We start from the raw sequence: 19,741 nt of genomic DNA on the forward strand, positions 1-19,741 counted from the left end.
TGATTCTAAAATTGTTTATAGAAAAATTTTAATAGCTATTTAATATACTTCTTTGTATATCAAAACAGTTTTTTTAACGATTATAAATTTTTGTTTCAGGTGCAAAGATGGTTTGAAAGGATTTACATTTTCTGCACTTAGGTAAGGAGTATTTCATTTATCTTTATATTGAAAGCAGATATGAGCAAACTTTTTTAAAATGGTAAAATAATGTAACTGCAATAAATATTTATTGACTCAATTTTTAAGCTGATGACAATTTTAGAAGTCACAATAGTATATCCAAGCCTTTGTAAATAGTTTATTGAAAGAGTAATTTATTAGATTTTTCCCCCCTAAAAATCAGTCAGTTAACTCCTACTTTTTTGGACCCATTGTGTGATTTATACACAATGAAAGATAAGAACTCTCTTCAGGGAACTTATGTGTTGTCAAACATTTATTAGATCTTAAGTACTGCTAGAGTCTTTTTCTTTTACTTCATAGTCCATCTCTTACCATAGTAGTTGGCACATGCACTCGCACGTGTGTGCACACCCACACACACACAAAATGTCAGGTATCACATAGTTTATATAATTAAATTTTGTAGCCATCTCTGAAACAGGTTTTTGCTTATGTGACATGATGAAGAAACCAGGGTCAGAATGTTTGACTAATTTAACATCACACAAGTAACAGTATATTGACTCCACACTCAATATTCTTCCCTATTTATAAATGTTCCCTATTTTATTCTCCAAAATATATATAGTAGATACTTAGAGAAGATTAGTAGCATGGTATTTACTACAAGTGTTGAAGAATATTTAGGATAGGCTTCAGTACTAAGAGAAGTATTTGTGTTATTGTCTCATGAGGCTATGCTGAGGATCAAGTGAATTAGTGCATGAAAAGTGTTTGCAATAGTGTCTGACATATAGTAAGTACTCAAAAAATGTCAGCTATTATTGTTACCATTTGAAGGATAACTTTAGATGACTACTAGTGAAGAGGAAGAACATAAGGGTGTAATAAAATTAGCAAAAATATGGACGTTATAAACATTAAACATGAGGCAAGAGTGAGAAAATCAACATAATTCGTAAGAAAAGTTTGTATTTGAGTATATAAGGATATTTTCTAGTAGGTAAAGTTGAGTCAGGTTATGGAAGATATAGAAGAAATAAAAGACAAACCTGGATTTGATAAGGTAGGCAATAGGGAACCACTAACGACTTTTCAGGAGAGTAGTTGACAGTGTTTCAGAAAGATTAGTCTAGTTACAATATTTGGGACATTGAAAAAGAGAGAACCAGAAGATATAAAGACCATATAATAAGGACTGAAATGTGGGTAATAGTGGGAAGATTAGAAAACAAAAGACACAGTTTGCAGTATAAGAAAATGAAGACCCTATAACTGATATTTTCTTTCTTTGTCTTCTCCTCTACTTCTTAATCCCAGTCAAATATTAAAAACCCAAGTGCCTGGAAAGAATGTATCATTAATAGAAAATCAGGTGACTTGCAAGGAAACTGGTTTATGAGAGAGAAAATTTGAGTCCACAATGTGTTTAGGAATATTTTTAACACATGCCTAGCATACATGAAGTCCCTAAGTCCCTAGCACTGCAAACATAAATGAATTAATAATAATAATAATAATTTTAATTGTGGGAAATGCTATGGTAGCAAAATGTTTCTAAGTCATACTACACAATAAAATTTTCTTATTTTTTTCATTAAAATATAAATTTTTATTAGAAAATAACTTTTTAATTTGCTGTGTTTCCTATGATTATTAAAAAGCATTCTGTTTTAACTGAAAGCTGATGATAAAACAAAAAGGTGATTTCTCTAAAGATAAGAGAAAACTTTGCTTGTTGTCCTTTGCAAAAATTCAAAATGTGTCAGATATTTTTGTGTCTCGTCTTCAAATCCACTTATAATAAAGGAATAATTTGAACCATTTGAACTTATTTTTTTCTCTGTATTATAGGAAAATAATCTGGAAAAAAAAGTTAATTCGTGTTAGTACTCTTGTTATTAAAAAAAAATCATTAAATAGCTGGGTGTGGTGGGCACATCTGTAATCCCAGTAACAAAAGAGGTTGAGGCAAGAGGATCATTAAGTTCCAGGCCAGTTCAGCAATTTTAGTGAGGTCCTAAGCAACTTAGTGAGACCCTGTCTCAAAATAAAAATAAAAAGGGCTGAGGATGTGGCTCAGTGGTTAAACGCCCCTATGTTCAATTCCCATTATCAAAAAATATGTAAGTAAAATAAAAGTTAAGTATTATGTGTTATCATTGTATTTATGTTGTATATCTCCTTCCACTAAACACATTTGATTTCATTTTTCAGTTCCCCACATTACAAATTGAGTGTTCTCACAGATATTAAAGTTGATGCTCAATACCAAAAGCCAGATGTATTTTTTATTGTTAAGTTTCATTATTTAAAAAAAAAAAGATGTGGGCTCATATATATAGGCTCATAAAAAGTATCTTCTGACGTGATTTTCTAATTCTACCTTCTTGCATTCTTGATTGTACTGATTTTTACTGAAGACATATGCTATAAATTTAAAGCATGTTAAAGACACAACATTTAATATTATTTACAAAAGGAAGGGTTAAGAAAAACACTTGTGTAGCCAAATTTAATATGACTTCCTAGCAATATTAAAGTTTGATGATGAAAGTATATATAGCACCTGATACATTTGGGAATGCTCACCATTCTCAGATTTAAATGGATACAGTCACAGACTTGAAGGAAGTACTTATCTTATACAGATCATAATTACTCTATCATGAAAACACATTGGTTCAGCTGAGGAAAACCGTCCTTTACTCACAAAGTACAAATATTCACAACATACCTTATTTAATACCTCCTAGTATGACATAGATTGAAAGTTTTAGAAAATAAAGTTTTAGAAAATAAAGTTAAGTGCCTTAACTTTAGTTCAGCACTTATTTTCTTTAAACATTCCACATGTGCAAGTCAAAGATAACATTCATTCTTTGTAATTTTAGTAGATTTTTACTTTGTCCCAGGAATTGAATTAAATGCTGAGAAAACACTGGTGAATAAATCAGATACAGCCTCTGTCCTTAGAGCTTATGGTCTAGTGGGAAAACAATGTCAATTATTGTAGTTTCTCTTGTGCTGGGCTAGCTAATACATGGGGTAAGGGCGTGGAGTCAAGACCCGGACTCTGGGAGTTGGGTGGAAGCAGACTTGTGGCTAGCAGCTTGCAAATTCGTTTATTGCGGGAACAGCTATACATTGTATAGGTTTCTTGCCCAATCACATTGTGCCACGGGGGATCAGACCACCAGGTTCCTATACAGGTTTCCTTGGTAACACTGAGTCAATTTGGGGGAGTTGTGTACTTTCCTAGGTGACCGAAGCAGAACGCTCCTCCCCACAGGTTTACATACTTGAGATGTTCACTGCTGCCAGCCAAGAACTAGGATTTCTCCCAACAAATTATAATTATGCCCCATGTTACAATAGAGAGGTGTAGGCTATCTTAGGAATATATTTTAGCTAGACCTAACTTTAGTCTGTCCCCAAGTTGTGAATAGGAGTAAAGGTAGAGAAGAAACAAAATTGCACAGAATTTCTTATAGAATAGAAAAGCCCAAATGCTATGAGAGAATAGAAATTTTCTATACATTTCAGGTATTATTTCCTTTACTTCTGAGCGGTAATAGGCAGAAAAGGGTGAGACAAAGGAGCATGTAAGATAGACTTTAAAAGGCAGGTAAGACTTTAGCAAAGATGTAGGGAAGAATGATCCAGGTAAGAGGAGCAGCATCAGAGCATTGGTTTATTTGGAGAACGGCTAGTAGTGCATTTAGGTATAATGAATAATAAGAACTCATTCTTATGCGAGCACTTTCTCAGTCCTAGGTAGTGTTTTAAATGGGAAGTTGTGTTTAATTTAGTAGGCCATAAGTCAGCGAAGTTCTCTGAGAATCAGAGAAGCAACTTTAGGAAACTTCCTCTGGAATTGTGTGTAGAATGATTTGGAAATTATCTTTCTATACAGTAGAAGTCATAGAAATAGATAGAGTCAATCACAGAACCCTGGAAGAAGAGCTAGTGCTGGTAATATCTATCTGAAGATGCACTAAGCCCTGATTGACCACAGTGTACAACAAGTGTACATAGCTTAGTGATTAAGAGGCCAAGCTTTCAAGTCAGATAATTCTGTGTTCAAATAATTACAGTTTATTGCCAGTAGATAAGATACTTATTCATGCTAATTCTTACAGGAATTGTGATACCTATAGTTTTCCTGTGTTACAAATATTAAAATGATTTAACATTTGTAAAAGCCTTGGTTGGCACTGTGCCTGTGATGTAAGTACTCAGAAAAATGTTATCTATTACTATGTTCACTCATTCAATATGTATTAATCAAATATTTACTATATACATGCCATACACTTTACTAGACACTGGGGTAAAAGAAAATCTACATAATCTCAGGGTCTACATAATCTTGTGGTCAGTTCAGTAAGGGGACACAGAGTACTAAAATGATGCATATGGTACTGGGTGTTATTGTATCATGAGAGCACAGAGCTAGGATCACTTACTCCCCCTAACTTGAGGCAAGGATAACATCTCCAAAGAAGTGACCTCTAATCTGAGATAGCACTATCAGAACAGCAACAGTATTATAAAAGGTATGAAAGTACCATGGCATCTATTCTAGCATAGTTTCATCCGTGTTGCTTGTAAATAACTGTTAATACTTATCTTAAACTCTCCCAGTACCCCCATGAGTAAGAAACACGTTCTTTTAGACTAAGAGTGACTAATGATTCATAGCTGACACCTGGTGGCAAGTAAATCCTTTGCACACCCCTTAGGATTTGATGAACTGTGTGTTTTACCAAGTTTGCCCAAACACAATGGGTTGCAGTTGTTGAATGTAATAGCTTTTACTTTCCCTCTTTGAGTGCTTAAATTTTCACATTTTATTTTTCACAGGCCCACAAATTTCAGAATTTTGGTGTAGTAGTATCGATTCCGTGTTTTATTATATTTTGTTCTATTTTCTGCTAGTATCTTTAGGAAAGCTCAGTTATTCTTTACAAGAGGAATGACTCTTATGTAGGTGCAAATGAGTTAGGAAGGCTCTGAGAGGATACTTCTTAATTATTAACTAATGGTAGCAATATTTGCTTGTCTTTGGGAAAATATTGTCCAGGAATGGTGTCATTTTCTGGATGTTTGATATTTTTCTGAAGAAAAATAAGTAGATTGGAATAATATCAGGTTTTATTCTCATTTTTTAGTTCCCTCTATTTATTTTCCTAGGTGTATATAAATGACCTTCTGCACTGTAGCTGTTTATAACTCAAAGCGACATTGGGTATAAATTTAGTTTTACTCTAAAAAAGAACCTAGTTCATTTGTAAATATTAGTAGAATTTAGAAAAAAATATAATTTTCATGTTTGCCTAGTAGACACAAAACTATCTGCTTCTTTTGAAAATCATTAAGGCATGTAATATCTTAAAACAAAGGTGTCCTAATTCAAGATTGCTTCATAGAAGTGTTATGCTGTGTTTTACTTGGTTAATTTGATTTTAAAATACCCTTATGTTAAACCCAATGACTGAAAAATTCCTAGTATTCCTGAGTATTCAGATTTTGAAAGTCTTTTTTTCTTAAAGAATAACTATATTATATTAATTGTGAAAATACTGTTTTAAATAAGATACTCCCCAAAATATGTTCATAAATAAGCCAAATATTTTTTCTTATCATTTTTTTTTAATTATTGAAAAATGCCTCATGTTGTTTTCTTTTCTTTAGGTTCATTGTAGGCAAGGAAGAAATTCCCACACATTCTTATTCACCAGAGGCAGCATATGCAAAAGTGGAACAAAAGAGAGAGAAACATGAGGAGAAACCAAGAAGAATGAATATAATTGCTCTAGTTAGGAAACTTGTGGATTTAATGTGAGTTCTTTATCTTGATATTTTGGCATACTATATGATATTTGTACCAGGCCAAATTATTTTTGTTTTTAGGTAACAATGTTACTTTCTTTTTTCACCAGAAACTGCATAGAAATTTACAGAAGGCACATTATGATAAGTCAATGTTATTCATTCTCTCTTCTAGGGTAGACCAACATAGGCCTTTAAATTAACTTTGCATGGAATTAAAATACTGTTCTATTTCCAAGTAGCAAGAGGTTGTAATGGAGAATTTCAGAAAATTCTAATACATGCTAATTGAATATGCCCACTACAGAACAGAGAAAGAAAAGTTCTTGAGAGAGATTCAAGAAGATACAGAAATAATAAGGATCAAGGATTAAGAAAAGAATATTTTGTGAAACAAAAACTTATAAGGGCTCTCAGACTGAAATAAGAAATCTTTATGTTATACAAAGGAAAAAAAAACTTTATATATATTCATTTATATTTCCAGTATAGACAATTAATAAATTTAATAGTTTTAAATTAGAATATTAGTAAAATCAATCATGGTAGTGATATTTTAGAGAGGGGAAAAATGAGTAGATAATATTGAAAGTTAACGTATCAATTATAGGTAGATGAAACTCTTTAAGAAATCAGAAAACTGATCTTTGACTCTTATTTTGCCTTTTTCACTTTGTGACTTTTGACAAGTGATTTAACCACCAAGCATGTCAAAATCCTTATCTGTAAACTGGGGTTAATAATCTCTATTAAAGATTGTTGTGAGCATTAAGTGAAATAACATATGAAATTGCCTGGTATAATGTATGAGCACAGAACAGGTGTTAAATTTTTATTGAATTTAAAGATTTTTGCCTTCATTTTAGCATACACTGTACACAGAATATAGGAGTAAAGAAAGGACAGAAATAATTATTGTAGTGAACTTAAGCAAATTAAACCATAGTTATAGAATGATTACCTTAGTGGAGAAAAGGAAGAGTGGATCCCCCTTAATGGAAATTTCAACAAGAATCAGAAGAAAATTCAGAAAATAGTTTCATGGGTGAATGATGCCTTGGGTACTAGAGCTGATCAACTCATGGCAGAACTTGTCAGAGTAGCCTTCATAGGTCCTCTGGGGTGAAAGCAGATGCAGAATAATCTGAACCAAAACAAATAATAAAATAGAGGGGCAGCCCAGGACTTGGGAAGCCCTTTTAAAAATGGTTAAGGATGACAGTTTAGTTGATATCAGTATTTAACTTCACTAATGAAGAGAGTTTAATCATTTCTGTTCAGCTCTGGTAGCAAGGCTGAAGTATTTTTGAAGAGAACTCTTAGAAGTATGAAGAGTGATGGTTTGCATGAGGCAGTCCTTCTATAATTCACCTCTTTTTCCATCTCCAACTTTAATCACTCAGCACTTCACATAACTAGATAGGTCATATCATCCTAATAACATAAGGGTTTAGGTCAGAACGTTACTGTCACCTTTGACTAAGAAAGGCTGCCTATATAATCCAGCTGCAGTCTAGAATTTTGGATTTCTGTAAAGACCTCACTGATCAATTTGCAAATGGAATTGGAGAGGTGCAGGGCCAAAACTTTTTTCTGCAACTTTTTATTATAAACAGGAAGGTGTTTATGTGTTCCAACTATGGAAATAATTAATTAACTAGTCTGAAAGAAGTTATAAGGACTGTTTATTTTGGAACACAACTCTTTTAGAGAGAAAGGAAATAGCTAGACCCATATTAGATAGTCTACTTATTTCTTTATGCCAAGGGTGAATAAATAATCCTATAGTCAACACATCAAACAATTAAAATGAGTATGTCCTGAAAAGTTCTCTCAACAGAAATGTTTATATTAAACACTAGAGGGTTAAGTGATTTACAGTTAAATCACAAACAACCTACTTTTTGAATTCTCACATGATTTCTATTTCTATATTTATTTTTAAGAAACTGAATTTTGAATTTCTAATACTGTATCATATTTCTTTTCCAGATGTTTTCTCTCAAATATAATTAAGTATAAATTCCTGTAACCTGAGCACATTCTCATTATGATTTTTGCTCAAGTACTGGCTTCACGGATGATTTGTAACCGTTACACTCTGCAATAAGTGATTTAAAGCTTCCAAAGATTTGGCAGGGCATATAGATAATGTATACAGATTTTTCATATTGAGTCAAAAATACTTACCAATGTTTTTGTATTCCACATTAAGTATCTTGACTACAATCATTGTGTCAAATGGTAAACAACAATAAAAACTAAAATATTTGCTATCCTTGCTTCTGTATGTCCTAAAAAAACAGAAGTTGCACACATTTATATTAAGTGGTGACATTCTCTTCTTTGGTTTTAGAAAGTTTTAAGCAGATCTACAAATACATACATGTACACATACATTTTAATTATGATTAGTTTAATTTTTACTTGGTTTAATTTCAGATGCAAGCATGGACCAAGGCATAGATGTTGCAAACACTATGATGATAATTGTATCTCTTATTGCATTAAAGTAAGTATATTAATGTATCTACTTTCATAATGGGGAATATATGTAAAAATAATTAGGAAAAGAAGAAAATTATTAAAATGTGTACTTGGCAATGTATCCTCATTAGAAGTATATTTTAGAACAGGTCTTTGGACTGTGGAATTTGCTCTCTGGATCAGTTACACTGAGACACACTGTATGTACTGTGTACAATCTAACACAGTGGTATTTGGTTTTGAACTTATTAGTCTATTACTTTTTTAAAAGTCATCAAGCTAATTGGATCATGTCCTCAGTTGTTCTACATTAAGAAGGTTAGCTGTGTCCACTGTGTAAATTCCCTGTTGCTTACTATACTTGTGTAATAGTTTAAAACTTCTCCCCACCCAGAAAGTTCCTTATCACTGCAGTTAGCCTGGCACAGGTGGCACCGCCTGCGGCAAGTTCCTTAGTTTGGCATGGTGCTCTAACAATTCTGATTATTTTAAAAGTTAATGTTCTTTCTTGCAAGGTCCAATCCCCATTTGCTGCTGATGAGAAGAGCTGAAACACCCCAAAAGTTAGTCTCCTTATGGTTCCTGTAGAAAGGAGGAACTGTCTGCCTCACATCAGTGCTTTATGAATGTGAATGAATGCTTGTGGCCCACCATTGACAGTGCCATTTGCCTGAGTCCATACTTACTTTCAGAATCCCAAAAGATATGACCAGGGGTAAAAGCAGTAGAGTGTATTTTCAGTTGTGCTGTGGTTTTTGATACACTCTTTCCAACTTTGATTCCTTTGCCTCACTTTTAAAGTGGAAAGAAAAAAAAAGCACATTATTGGTAGTCTCAGAATCTACTGTCTCCTCAAGGTTATTCTTTACAGCTGAACCTGATTGTAGTTCACAGGAAGAATTCAGGAGAGAAACTAAGAGAAACATTCTGATTAAATCAGAGGTATTTGAGAAATTTTGTGGGGGGTTCATATTAAAATTTTTTTGAGAAAATAAGTGATAATTACCAAGTAGAGATTCTTTCAAATGTGTACCAGTATTCTAATAAACTTGATAATGTATATATAAGTTGGAATATTATATCCATAAATGTAAAACTATTTGGAGACTTGTGGGTGAGGCATTTAGCATGAATACAGTTAATTTTTTTGAGAATAAGCCTTGTTATTCCATGAAGATAGTTAAACCACATGTTAAATCATATCCCTGAGTAAATAGAAATATTAATTGATTAATATTCATATTAATTACATTTTCCTCAACTCACTTACTACTCTTAGCCTCTTCTTTGTTGGTTCACTTTTTGTTGGTCCCTGTACCCACCAACCTCTTTAGTGTCTCTGTGCTTTCTGTCCAAGCTGTCTGAAATGTTTTTCTCATGCTACTTCTTCTCTTTGGAGTCTACTTAAATGTCAAATTCTCAGTAGTCTTCCTTTACCACTTAATCTAAAATAGACTGCTCATGTGCCCTGGCTACTTCTTTCATAACATTTGTTCTAATCTGTAGTTGTTTTATGCTTATTTGTTTACTTATATATTTTCTCTTTTTGTAATGAGCATGAGAAACTCCATGAAAACCAAAGTTTGTATCTTTATTGCCACTGCATCCCTAGCATCTAGTGTAATGCTTGGCACATAGTAGATGTTCAGCAAATATTTTCTGTGTACATGAAAGGGTGAATGAGTAGATTTTCAAAAATTTATTTTATTCTTTTTAATTTTTTGGAAAATAGCATAAGAGGATTGTAACATGATTGTGATCCCTGAAACCCTAATTAATATTATAAGATTATGAATGACAAGATAAAAGTGTGAACATTTCATACTTTAGTTTCAATTAAGCAAATGCATGGCAATTCACAGTAATTGATCTGCCAGTTTACTTTTCATGTTTTAAACAGGTATTAGGTAGACTCTAGTAAATCAACCAATACTTCTTCATAGTAATTCATTCTTTTCTAGAAAAGAAAGCTACAATCTAGAAAATACAAACCTGATTTTTAGAACTGAGCATAGAAACAAGGCTAGGAATGCAGATATATTGTCTTGCCGGTTGGGTTGAGATGGGAAGGGAATGGGAGACCGTACTACAATGTATTATCAAGTTCCGTTTAGTGCATCTTATTTGCGGGGAGGGTACTGGGGATTGAACTGAGGTATGATGTACCACTAAGCTACATCTTCAGGCCTATTATTTTTTTTATTAAATTTCTGAGGCCAACCTCCATCTTGCAATTCCCCAGCTTCAGACCCAGTGACAAGTTTGTGCCACTGTGTCTGGTTTTAGTTTTGGATATCTCAAAATGGCCATCCATTCCCTAGAGATGTTTTAGCCTGATGCAGATGAGCACAGGAATAAAAACATAGATATGATTATATATTCCCTAGGATGTTCTTTTAACCTGATTGTTGAAAAAATTTTGTACCAAAGGTCTAAAGAAATAATGAAAAACATTTTTATCTAAAGAATCTCTACTAGTACTAATGATGAAGAACAGTATTCTGTTAAAATTCCCCAAAGAATTTGGTTTTGTGAGCCTTTTTTTTTTTTAAATTTCAGTGCTTTTGTTTCTTAAACTCATTTGTGGTTTAGAAATTTTAAATCCTGGTTATTGTCAACAAAATGTCAAGAAATGGAATTTTGGTGCATAGTCAAGGTTGACCAGTGCTTATGAGGCTTTTAAAATCTTTTATAAATCAAATAAAGTATACTCACTCCAAGATTTCACTCTTATTTTTAAGATAATCATTTTAAAATTATTATTTGAGGGTTTAAGACTTTATTTTGAAATTTTCTGTGATATTAAGTATGAGTTTGGCTTTGCTTCTGAGATGGTAAAATTAATATTTTATCAAACTTCAAAATTTGATTGTAAATCAGTTGTCTTCCCAACTTTCTATAGGGTTTTATCAGAATGTTTAGTGTGGGATACTTGATCCAGTGCTGCCTCCGAATCCCCTCTGCATTTAGGCATCTGTTTACGCAGCCATCCCGGCTACTTTCTCTCTTCTACAATAAAGAAAATTTCCAGCTTGGAGCTTTTCTTGGTTCTTTTGTTAGTATATACAAGGTAAGGTTTTCAGTGTGATAAATAAATAACATGATTATGGTAAGAATGAAATATGACTTTAATTCAACTACCATTTATTTTATTTAATGCTTCTTTTTGCCACATTCATAAATATATTGACACCAAATATACAGTATATTTAGAATTCAGGTAGGAAAAATTTCTTCTTTTAGAATGTTATTTAATATGCTTGACTATATGGATACTTTGCATTTACATATAATATTACAGATTACAAAAACTCCTTTTTCTTTTTCAATGTACTGACACTCAAAATATGAATTTCTTGATATTTCCAGTATCAAAAATGATTATATAACTTGTCTGTGGTTTTTAATCATACTGACTACCTTTTTATTAGTTTATACATATTTCAGACCCTTCAGCTGATATCAATACTTGATTCAATCCATAAAGATTTTCTATTATAAGCAATGACTTATTTTCACTCTTGTATCCACTCTTATTATTTTCTCAAATTACCAGAGTTAACATTCTTTCTACCTCCTTCTGGGTATTCCTATAAATGTACACAGATGTATATAAATATACAAAGACAATTCTTGACACAGTACTATCAGATTTTTTTTTAAAGATCTTTATTTTTAATTTCTTTAAACTGTTGATGGACCTTTATTTTCTTTCTTTACATGTGGTGCTGAGAATTGAACGCAATGCCTCACACATGCTAGGCAAGTGCTCTACCACTGAGCCACAACCCCAGCCCCAACTGTCAGCTTTAAGTAATGGCCTTTTGGTGAATGAGAATTGCCAATATGTTAATCATATTACTGACATATTTTATTAAATATCTAAAACTTAAATTCAAAATCTAAATATAGTCTAAATTATAAAGTATGTTAATTAAAGATGATCTGTAAGCATTCATGTATATATATATGTACGTGTATATATGTGTGTGTATATATATATATATTTCTGTGAAAATTTTAATGCTGGGAAAATTGAAACTGAGTTAATTTATTATAGGTAAAATGGTTATGTATCATTTTAGGTAAAAGTTTACTCCATAAAAGGTAGGTGTGGAAAAAGTATTTTGAAATGAAAAGGAGTAAACAACTACAGACGAACTCAAATCACTTGTTATGAAATCTAATTAATACTAAAGCATTTTCAATATGGCATTACTAATGTCTTTGAACATGCAAGAGTTAAGGACAAATCACTGGTACTTACATGTTTTTCATTTCTCATAGTATTTGTATTTATTCTTAATAAAACCTCATATATGTTTACACATGTATTGTTTACAACATTATTAGTGCCAGGTTGGTTATTCTCCCCCATCTTGTCTATGTCAATGTGCATTGTGTTTTATTTAACTTTTTGTTTTTCATTTCTTGTACTATTTATTTGCTTAGGAAATACAAACTAATGGCATTAAATTAAGGAAAATAAAACTGAATCAGAAAATCTCATGGAATATACTCACTGATTGTATTCCAAAGTCATATGTGATTTTTTAAAACAAATTTTTCATGCTACTAGCATCTCTATAATATTGTAATTATTATAAAATTAATAAACTTGTTTATTTCTGGGTTTTGGTGAGCTGACCCTTTGCTCATTTTGTAATATTCCTTTTTATACCTGGTAATATTCCTTGTTCTGAAATGTACTATGTCTGATATTATTTAGTTACTTCAACTTTCTTTCAATTTGTGTTTAATGGTATGTTTCTGTTCTTTTGCTTTATTGTTTTTAAATATTTTTAGATGTCGATAGACCTTTATTTTATTCATTTATTTATATGTGATGCTGAGACTCGAACCCAGTGCCTCACACATGCGAGGCAGGCACTATACCACTGAGCTACAACCCCAGCCCCTGCTTTTTTTAATTAATTTTCATTGATACATTATGATTATACATAATAGTAGGATTCATTATGACATATTTGTACATGCACATAATTTGATCATTTTTATTCCCCAGTACCTCCCCTTTTCCTTCCCACTTTCCTCTTCCTGATTCCTTTCTCAATTCTATTGGTCTTCCTTCTATTTTCAGAGGTCTCTAAAATTTTTTTCCCCTCTTTATCTTCTACATATGAGAGAGAACATATGACCCTTGACTTTCTGAGTCTGGCTTATTCACGTGATGTTATACATTTCCATCCATTTTCCTACAAATGACATAATTTCATTTTTTCATTCTTTCATTCATCTGTTGACAGAACCTAGACTAGTTCCATACTTAGCTATTATGAATTGTCCATGTATTACTAGTATGCTGACTAATTCTTTTGAAAAAATACCAATGAGTGGTATAGCTGGTTCATATGGTAGTTCTATTCTTAGCCTTTTGAGCAAGCTCCATACTGATTTCTGTAGTGGTAATACTGATTTGTAATCACATCAATAGTGTACAAGTGTTTTTTTTTCCTCCCACATCATTTCAAGCATTTATTATTACTTGTATTCTTGATGATTGCTGTTCAAATTGGAATGAGGTGAAATCTTGATGTAGTTTTGATTTGCATTTCCCTGTTTATTAGAGAAGTTGGACATTTTTTCATACATTGGTTGGTCATTTGAATTTCTTCTTTTGAGAAATGTCTGCTTAGTTCATTTGTCCATTTATTGATTAGGTCTGTGTGTGTGTGTGTGTGTGTGTGTGTGTGTGTGTGTTAAGATTTTTGAATTCTTTATATATTGTGGTTATTAATCCCCTGTTGGAAGAGTAGCTAGCTGATTTTCTCTCATTCTGTAGCTCCTGTCTTCATGTTCTTTTTTTTCCCTTGCTATGCAGAAACTTTATAATTTGATGCCATCCCACTTATTAATTCAATAAAAATATGATATGTAATTTCTTATTAAAGTCTATCCAGAATAATGACTTCATAACAGATTGTTGTTCATAATATTTCAAATTTTGTATTCAGTTTAATTTATATAAGATCACCAGTTTGTCTCCAGGGTCAATTAGTGAATCATTTACATGTTAATGGTTATTGTTGTTTTCATGCAATCGTGCAATTTTTTCCTAGAAATAAAATAACTGAAGTCATTGTGTATTTCCCCCTTCAATACAGGGTACTAGTTGCTTCTTGCGTTGGATCAGAAACCTGGACGATGAACTACATGCAATTATAGCTGGTAAAGCAATAATTAAAAGGGAATGATTACAATTTTATCAATCAGTGACAGGAATGAATGGGAAATAGCTTCCAAATTCATTTAATTTCTATGTATCTTCCTTTATCTATTGTATCAAGACACTCATGAAATATTTTGTCTGTGAGTTAAACATATCAGGAACCTCTGGCCATCTTTTGTTCTATATTGCTGGCAATATAATGGCTTGGATCTGCCCTACTACAGGCCAGAAATTTAGAGAATATGTCAGAAGAACATAAATACTTAAAATTTTATATGTGGTTAATGGAAGTTCAAGTAGATTTTTTTAAATTATATTTTTGCCACTGGAAAATGATGTATTTTAATAAATTTTGAGAGGAACTTAATCATTTTATAGAAATGAAGAATAAATATTATTTTCTAAACTGAAATATATGTAGTTCCTAAGTTAGATTATTTTTCAGATATTTATTAGTAATAATTCTACTATTAGTATTTTAGACCCCATCCCTATAGAAAAGTGTGAACCTACCATTAAAAATAATTTGAGCTTTTAGGAAAATAGATGAATAAATATTCCCATTTAAGATCAGAGGTACCAATAGTCTTTAAAAAGTTATTTTTAAAATGCTGTATTTGCCAAAATCACTACTGTTTTAAACAGTAGTTGTCATACATAAACCAAAACTGTTTGTTTCTAATTCTGTTTGTTTCTAATTTCTAATTTAATTTTTTAAATTTAAAATATGTGATAAGAACTCACTCTATTTTAATGTCATCAAGTGTATTACTGTCCTTGACTCTGTTGTATCTAGAGGCAGTGCTGGAGTCAATTCTGTACTATTTAAATGAATTAACATTTCTGATAATAACAAAGAAATACTGATCATTTTTTTCATATTTGTTATTTCAGGATTTTTGGCGGGTATATCAATGATGTTTTATAAAAGCACAACAATTTCCATGTATTTAGCTTCCAAACTGGTAGAGGTAAGCAAACAATTTTATGCATGAACAGTTCCAAAGGATATAAAGCTTTTTTTAAGCTTCTAATTGCTTTAAGCACAAATATATGTCTTCACTACAAATGCAAATTCTAATTCTATAAAACTATTTACAGTAATTTCTCCCAATTTTTTTCTTTTTGTGTGTACTATTTTTAAATATATACAAATGTAGAAAGAATAGTGTAATTAACCTTTGTGTATCCATCATGCAACTTCAACAATTATCAGCATTTGACTAATCTCCTTTCATCTACATTTCCCAACCCCCAGGTACTGAATTAATTTAAAGCAAATCTCAGACATTGTATCATTTCATTCATAAAAACCTCAGGATAGACTTCTTAAAAACAAATCAACATTATCATGAAAGTAGAACCACAATACTGTAATCCTACATTTCAAAAACCCAATAATTTCTTAATATTGTCACATATCTAATTAGTTTCTTCTTTACTGATTATCTTATAAATATTTTGTGCAATATCTTTGTTTGAATCAAAATGCAAAATCTCTTAATTTATGATAATTACTTTTTTTCCTCCTCCTTTTTCCATTTTTTTTTTTAATTTGCTTTTTTTCTTTTAAATCTCCTGCCATTGATTCAGTGAATATCTAGGTCAATAGTTCTATGGAATTTCCCACATTTTGTATTTTACTGATTGCATCTCACTGGTATTGTTTATTATGTTTCTTTAACTCATATATTTCCTATAAACTGTTAACTAGATCTAGAGGCTTAAGCAAATTCAAGTTCAAGTTTTGGAGGTGAGGGTAAGTGGCAGAAGTACTTTACATTTTATTTTATTTTATTTTATTTTTTTTTGTGGATGAACATTCCATTGCATCACATTAAAAGTCACATAAATGTCTGGTTGTCTTCCTATTGATACTAAAATTGACCAATGGTACCAACTGTTAATAGAGCCAGTGTAAGATTTCCAATAGCCTTTTTCCTAATAGTTTTAGCAGCTATAAATGATCATTACTGGGATCATTACTGATGATAATCTGTTGTTACATCTTTTGTATTCACCAGCTAGAATGTTTCTAAAAAGAACTTTTCCATTTTAAGTATTTGGCTACTCTGAAATAGTTTGTTCAGGACAATGAAAATAAAATGCTTGATTACATCCCTTATTTGTCAGTGTTCAGAATGAGTTAGTACCTACCTTGGCATTCTGCAAAAGTGAGTTATGGGTATTTATTTTCAGATATCATTATGAAGACATGGATTTTAGCATATCTGATTTGTTTCAACCCAGTGCATTCATTATCCTCAAATTGTTCCCATCTTTGGCTTCAAGAGCCTCCTAAGTTGTCTCCTGTTTGTTTTGACATGCCATTATATTTGGTCCCTGTCTTGATATATAAGATATTCCAGGCTCATCTGAGACATTTTCTGTCTCAGACATAGAATCAGCTTTTTTCCCCAATGGTTCCTAGTTTCTCTTATTGGGAAAAGATATTTAGAGACTTAAACGAGTGTTTTTGCTTCCAGGTTGATCATTGTTTCTTGGTCTTTCCAGTGAACACACCTTGAGAATTTTTTCTTCCTCCTTTCTTTTTAGAGAAAGAGAGAGAAAATATGTTTGGAGTTTATAGGTATTTCCAGTTAAAAGTTAAGATTATAGATTTTATTTTACTTGTTAGCTTTTTAAAAAGCTTTATCTTGCTCCGAAAATCTGTGCCCCTATTGACATTAAGAGAAGTGTATATATATTTGTTTTTCCTAAGTGTGTTTGTGGGTGCATGCACGAGGAGGAGAGATCGGGAGAGGGAAGGTATACATAATGAAATCAGGGAGACAGAAGAAGCCATTTTTAAGATGAACACTCTGGATAGTATATGGAAATTATTTTGGAGGGAGGCAAATGATAGAACCAGGAGTATCATCTTCAATTCCGGTCTTGAAACCCCTGTTTGTTTCAATCTGATGCCTAGAGTTTTGGAGAAAAAGCTTGGAGAACAAAGTCTTTAGCAGAAGATGACAACTCATTTCAGAATAGAAGCTATAGAGATGGAAAGAAGTACACAGATATGGTTTGTTTGGTAATAGAGATAAGACTTGCTAATAGGGAGGAAAAAAAAGAGTAACAAATAGAAAATAACCCCAAGATAGCAAAATATATTCTTTGATACAGGAGGAAACCAATATTGAGATCCAGCTTGTAACAGGTGTTTTACAGCTGCTTCCCTATGTGGCTAGTTTTTTAAGCCAAGCAGTGGCATCACTCTGTTTCTTATGTCATCAGGTCATATCTTATCTTGGCAAAACAAACTGGCATGTATAGTGTACTGATGAGGAAATTTTTAATAAAGAAAATTAGAAATTTATCCTTATTATGCCCTTTGTGAAATTAGTTAAAATGGTGTAATAGGCAATCATTTTTCTATGATTGAAATTAATTTTATATTAAAAGTTTTCAAAATAATGGCCAGCATATGACTGTTTATCTTGTTTCCTAAGTACATTGTCACTTTGTATGCATCCTACACTTTCTATGTATCCCAATCCCTATTTACATTACATATATTTACTCCTCAATATTTACTTTCAAATTTAATGTGTTAACTTCATTCTTTCTTTTGTTGCTTTGCTCTTTGATTATGGTAGCTCTTAAGTATCCTGAGAATTTTTTTATGACAAAAGAGGATGTAACTTTTAAAAAGACATTTATTTGGCAAATAGAGTGGGTGTTAAAGACCATGCAAAGATGATAAAGAGAAGGTCATTGCCACCTGTCAGTGACTTCTTTTTAGTTCTCATTCTTTTCGTGTTCTTTGTTTTGTAAATGATTCATATCTTATACCTTCCTGAACCTTCCCCTCCATCCTACTATAACATCTGTCTTTCTTGGCCTGCTTTATTACTTTCATCACTAGTTTTACTTTAGCTTTCTCATATACTCGAAAGCTCTTTCTATGAATTTTCACTTGTTCTAGCCATATAGATTTGCTGGCAGTTCCCTTTCTCTGTATGTGTGTGAGAGAGAGATGCTTTCATGCCTGTTTGTTAGTCTTCAGTTTTTCTTTTATTGAATTGTTGATACTATGCATCTTTAAGATGGTACAATTAAAAGTGTGATCAGGTGACTAGTGCTAGTTTGTCAACCATTTATAACTACTCATGACATGCATGACAACGTAAGTATAGTAATATAGTAATTCAGAGTAGGCACTGGAAAAACCCTGACCCATTTTTTCCCCTCAATACTGGGGATTGAACCCAGGGGAAAGCTATCTCTGAGCTTTATTTTATAGCCTTACTTTCATTTTTTATTTTGATCCCAGGTCTTGCTAAGTTGCCCAGGCTAGCCTCAAACTTGTGATCCTCCCGCCTCAGCCTCCCATGTATCTAAGATTACAAAGCATGTGCCACCATGCTTGGCAACATTTGGGGAACTTTTACAGCTATTTTGCAGAGTAATGTTGTCTTTTGAAACTCAGAGTGCAAGTTTGGTTCAATTTTGTAATTTTTAAATGTATTTTTTCTAGTAACTCATTTTATTATAAATGCCATTAATCCATGGCAATTGTAAATTCACTGCAAATAGAGAAACACTGCTTAAAGTTTGTCTTTCTGATAGTCTTCTTGGTCCTCTGTTCCAGAAGAAGTAGTTGCTCCCTACTTTGGGGAGCTAAATAATATGTAATATATATAATTACACCTCTTTTCTAACTCTTACCATAGTGCATTAATGATATGTTATGCATTGTGTTTTGTTCATTTCTAGATCCCTTGCTCTTAGCATTGTTCTCAGCATACAGTTGACACCATTAATGTTTACTGACTGAGCAAAGGAAGAAAGGAACAGATATAACGAAGAAGGGAGGACTTAAAAATCTATAAAAAGCATTGAAGAATAAATGACATAAAAGCAGTAGCAATAAAGTGCTATTGAATTTCACAGAAAAGTATTGCTATTCAAAGCTAAGGTTTAGAGTGAAGGAATGAAGGAAAGGGAAGGGGCTGACATTTAACATTGTCATGGAAGATATACTATGATTTGAGCTCTGAAAGAGTTAGGATTCAGAAAAATAGAAAACATAACTGTAGGTAGAGGGCATATACCATTAAACTATAATGTTAATGCTTGTTTAATGTTTTTTAATAT

General features: G+C 32.0%; 1 protein-coding gene across 1 annotated transcript in view; it reads left to right on the top strand.

Moving 5' to 3' along the window:
• Tmem135 (transmembrane protein 135) overlaps nucleotides 1-19,741 on the top strand; it is a 221,061-nt gene that overhangs the window by 195,274 nt on the left and 6,046 nt on the right. Inside the window, exons 7-12 of the mRNA XM_047518197.1 lie at nucleotides 100-141; nucleotides 5,824-5,970; nucleotides 8,404-8,473; nucleotides 11,351-11,518; nucleotides 14,574-14,637; nucleotides 15,533-15,609. Coding sequence (XP_047374153.1) covers nucleotides 100-141; nucleotides 5,824-5,970; nucleotides 8,404-8,473; nucleotides 11,351-11,518; nucleotides 14,574-14,637; nucleotides 15,533-15,609 — 568 coding nt within the window. The remainder of the gene's footprint in view (nucleotides 1-99; nucleotides 142-5,823; nucleotides 5,971-8,403; nucleotides 8,474-11,350; nucleotides 11,519-14,573; nucleotides 14,638-15,532; nucleotides 15,610-19,741) is intronic.

Source organism: Sciurus carolinensis, chromosome 11, assembly GCF_902686445.1.
Source record: "Sciurus carolinensis chromosome 11, mSciCar1.2, whole genome shotgun sequence".
Classification (NCBI taxonomy): domain Eukaryota; kingdom Metazoa; phylum Chordata; class Mammalia; order Rodentia; family Sciuridae; genus Sciurus; species Sciurus carolinensis.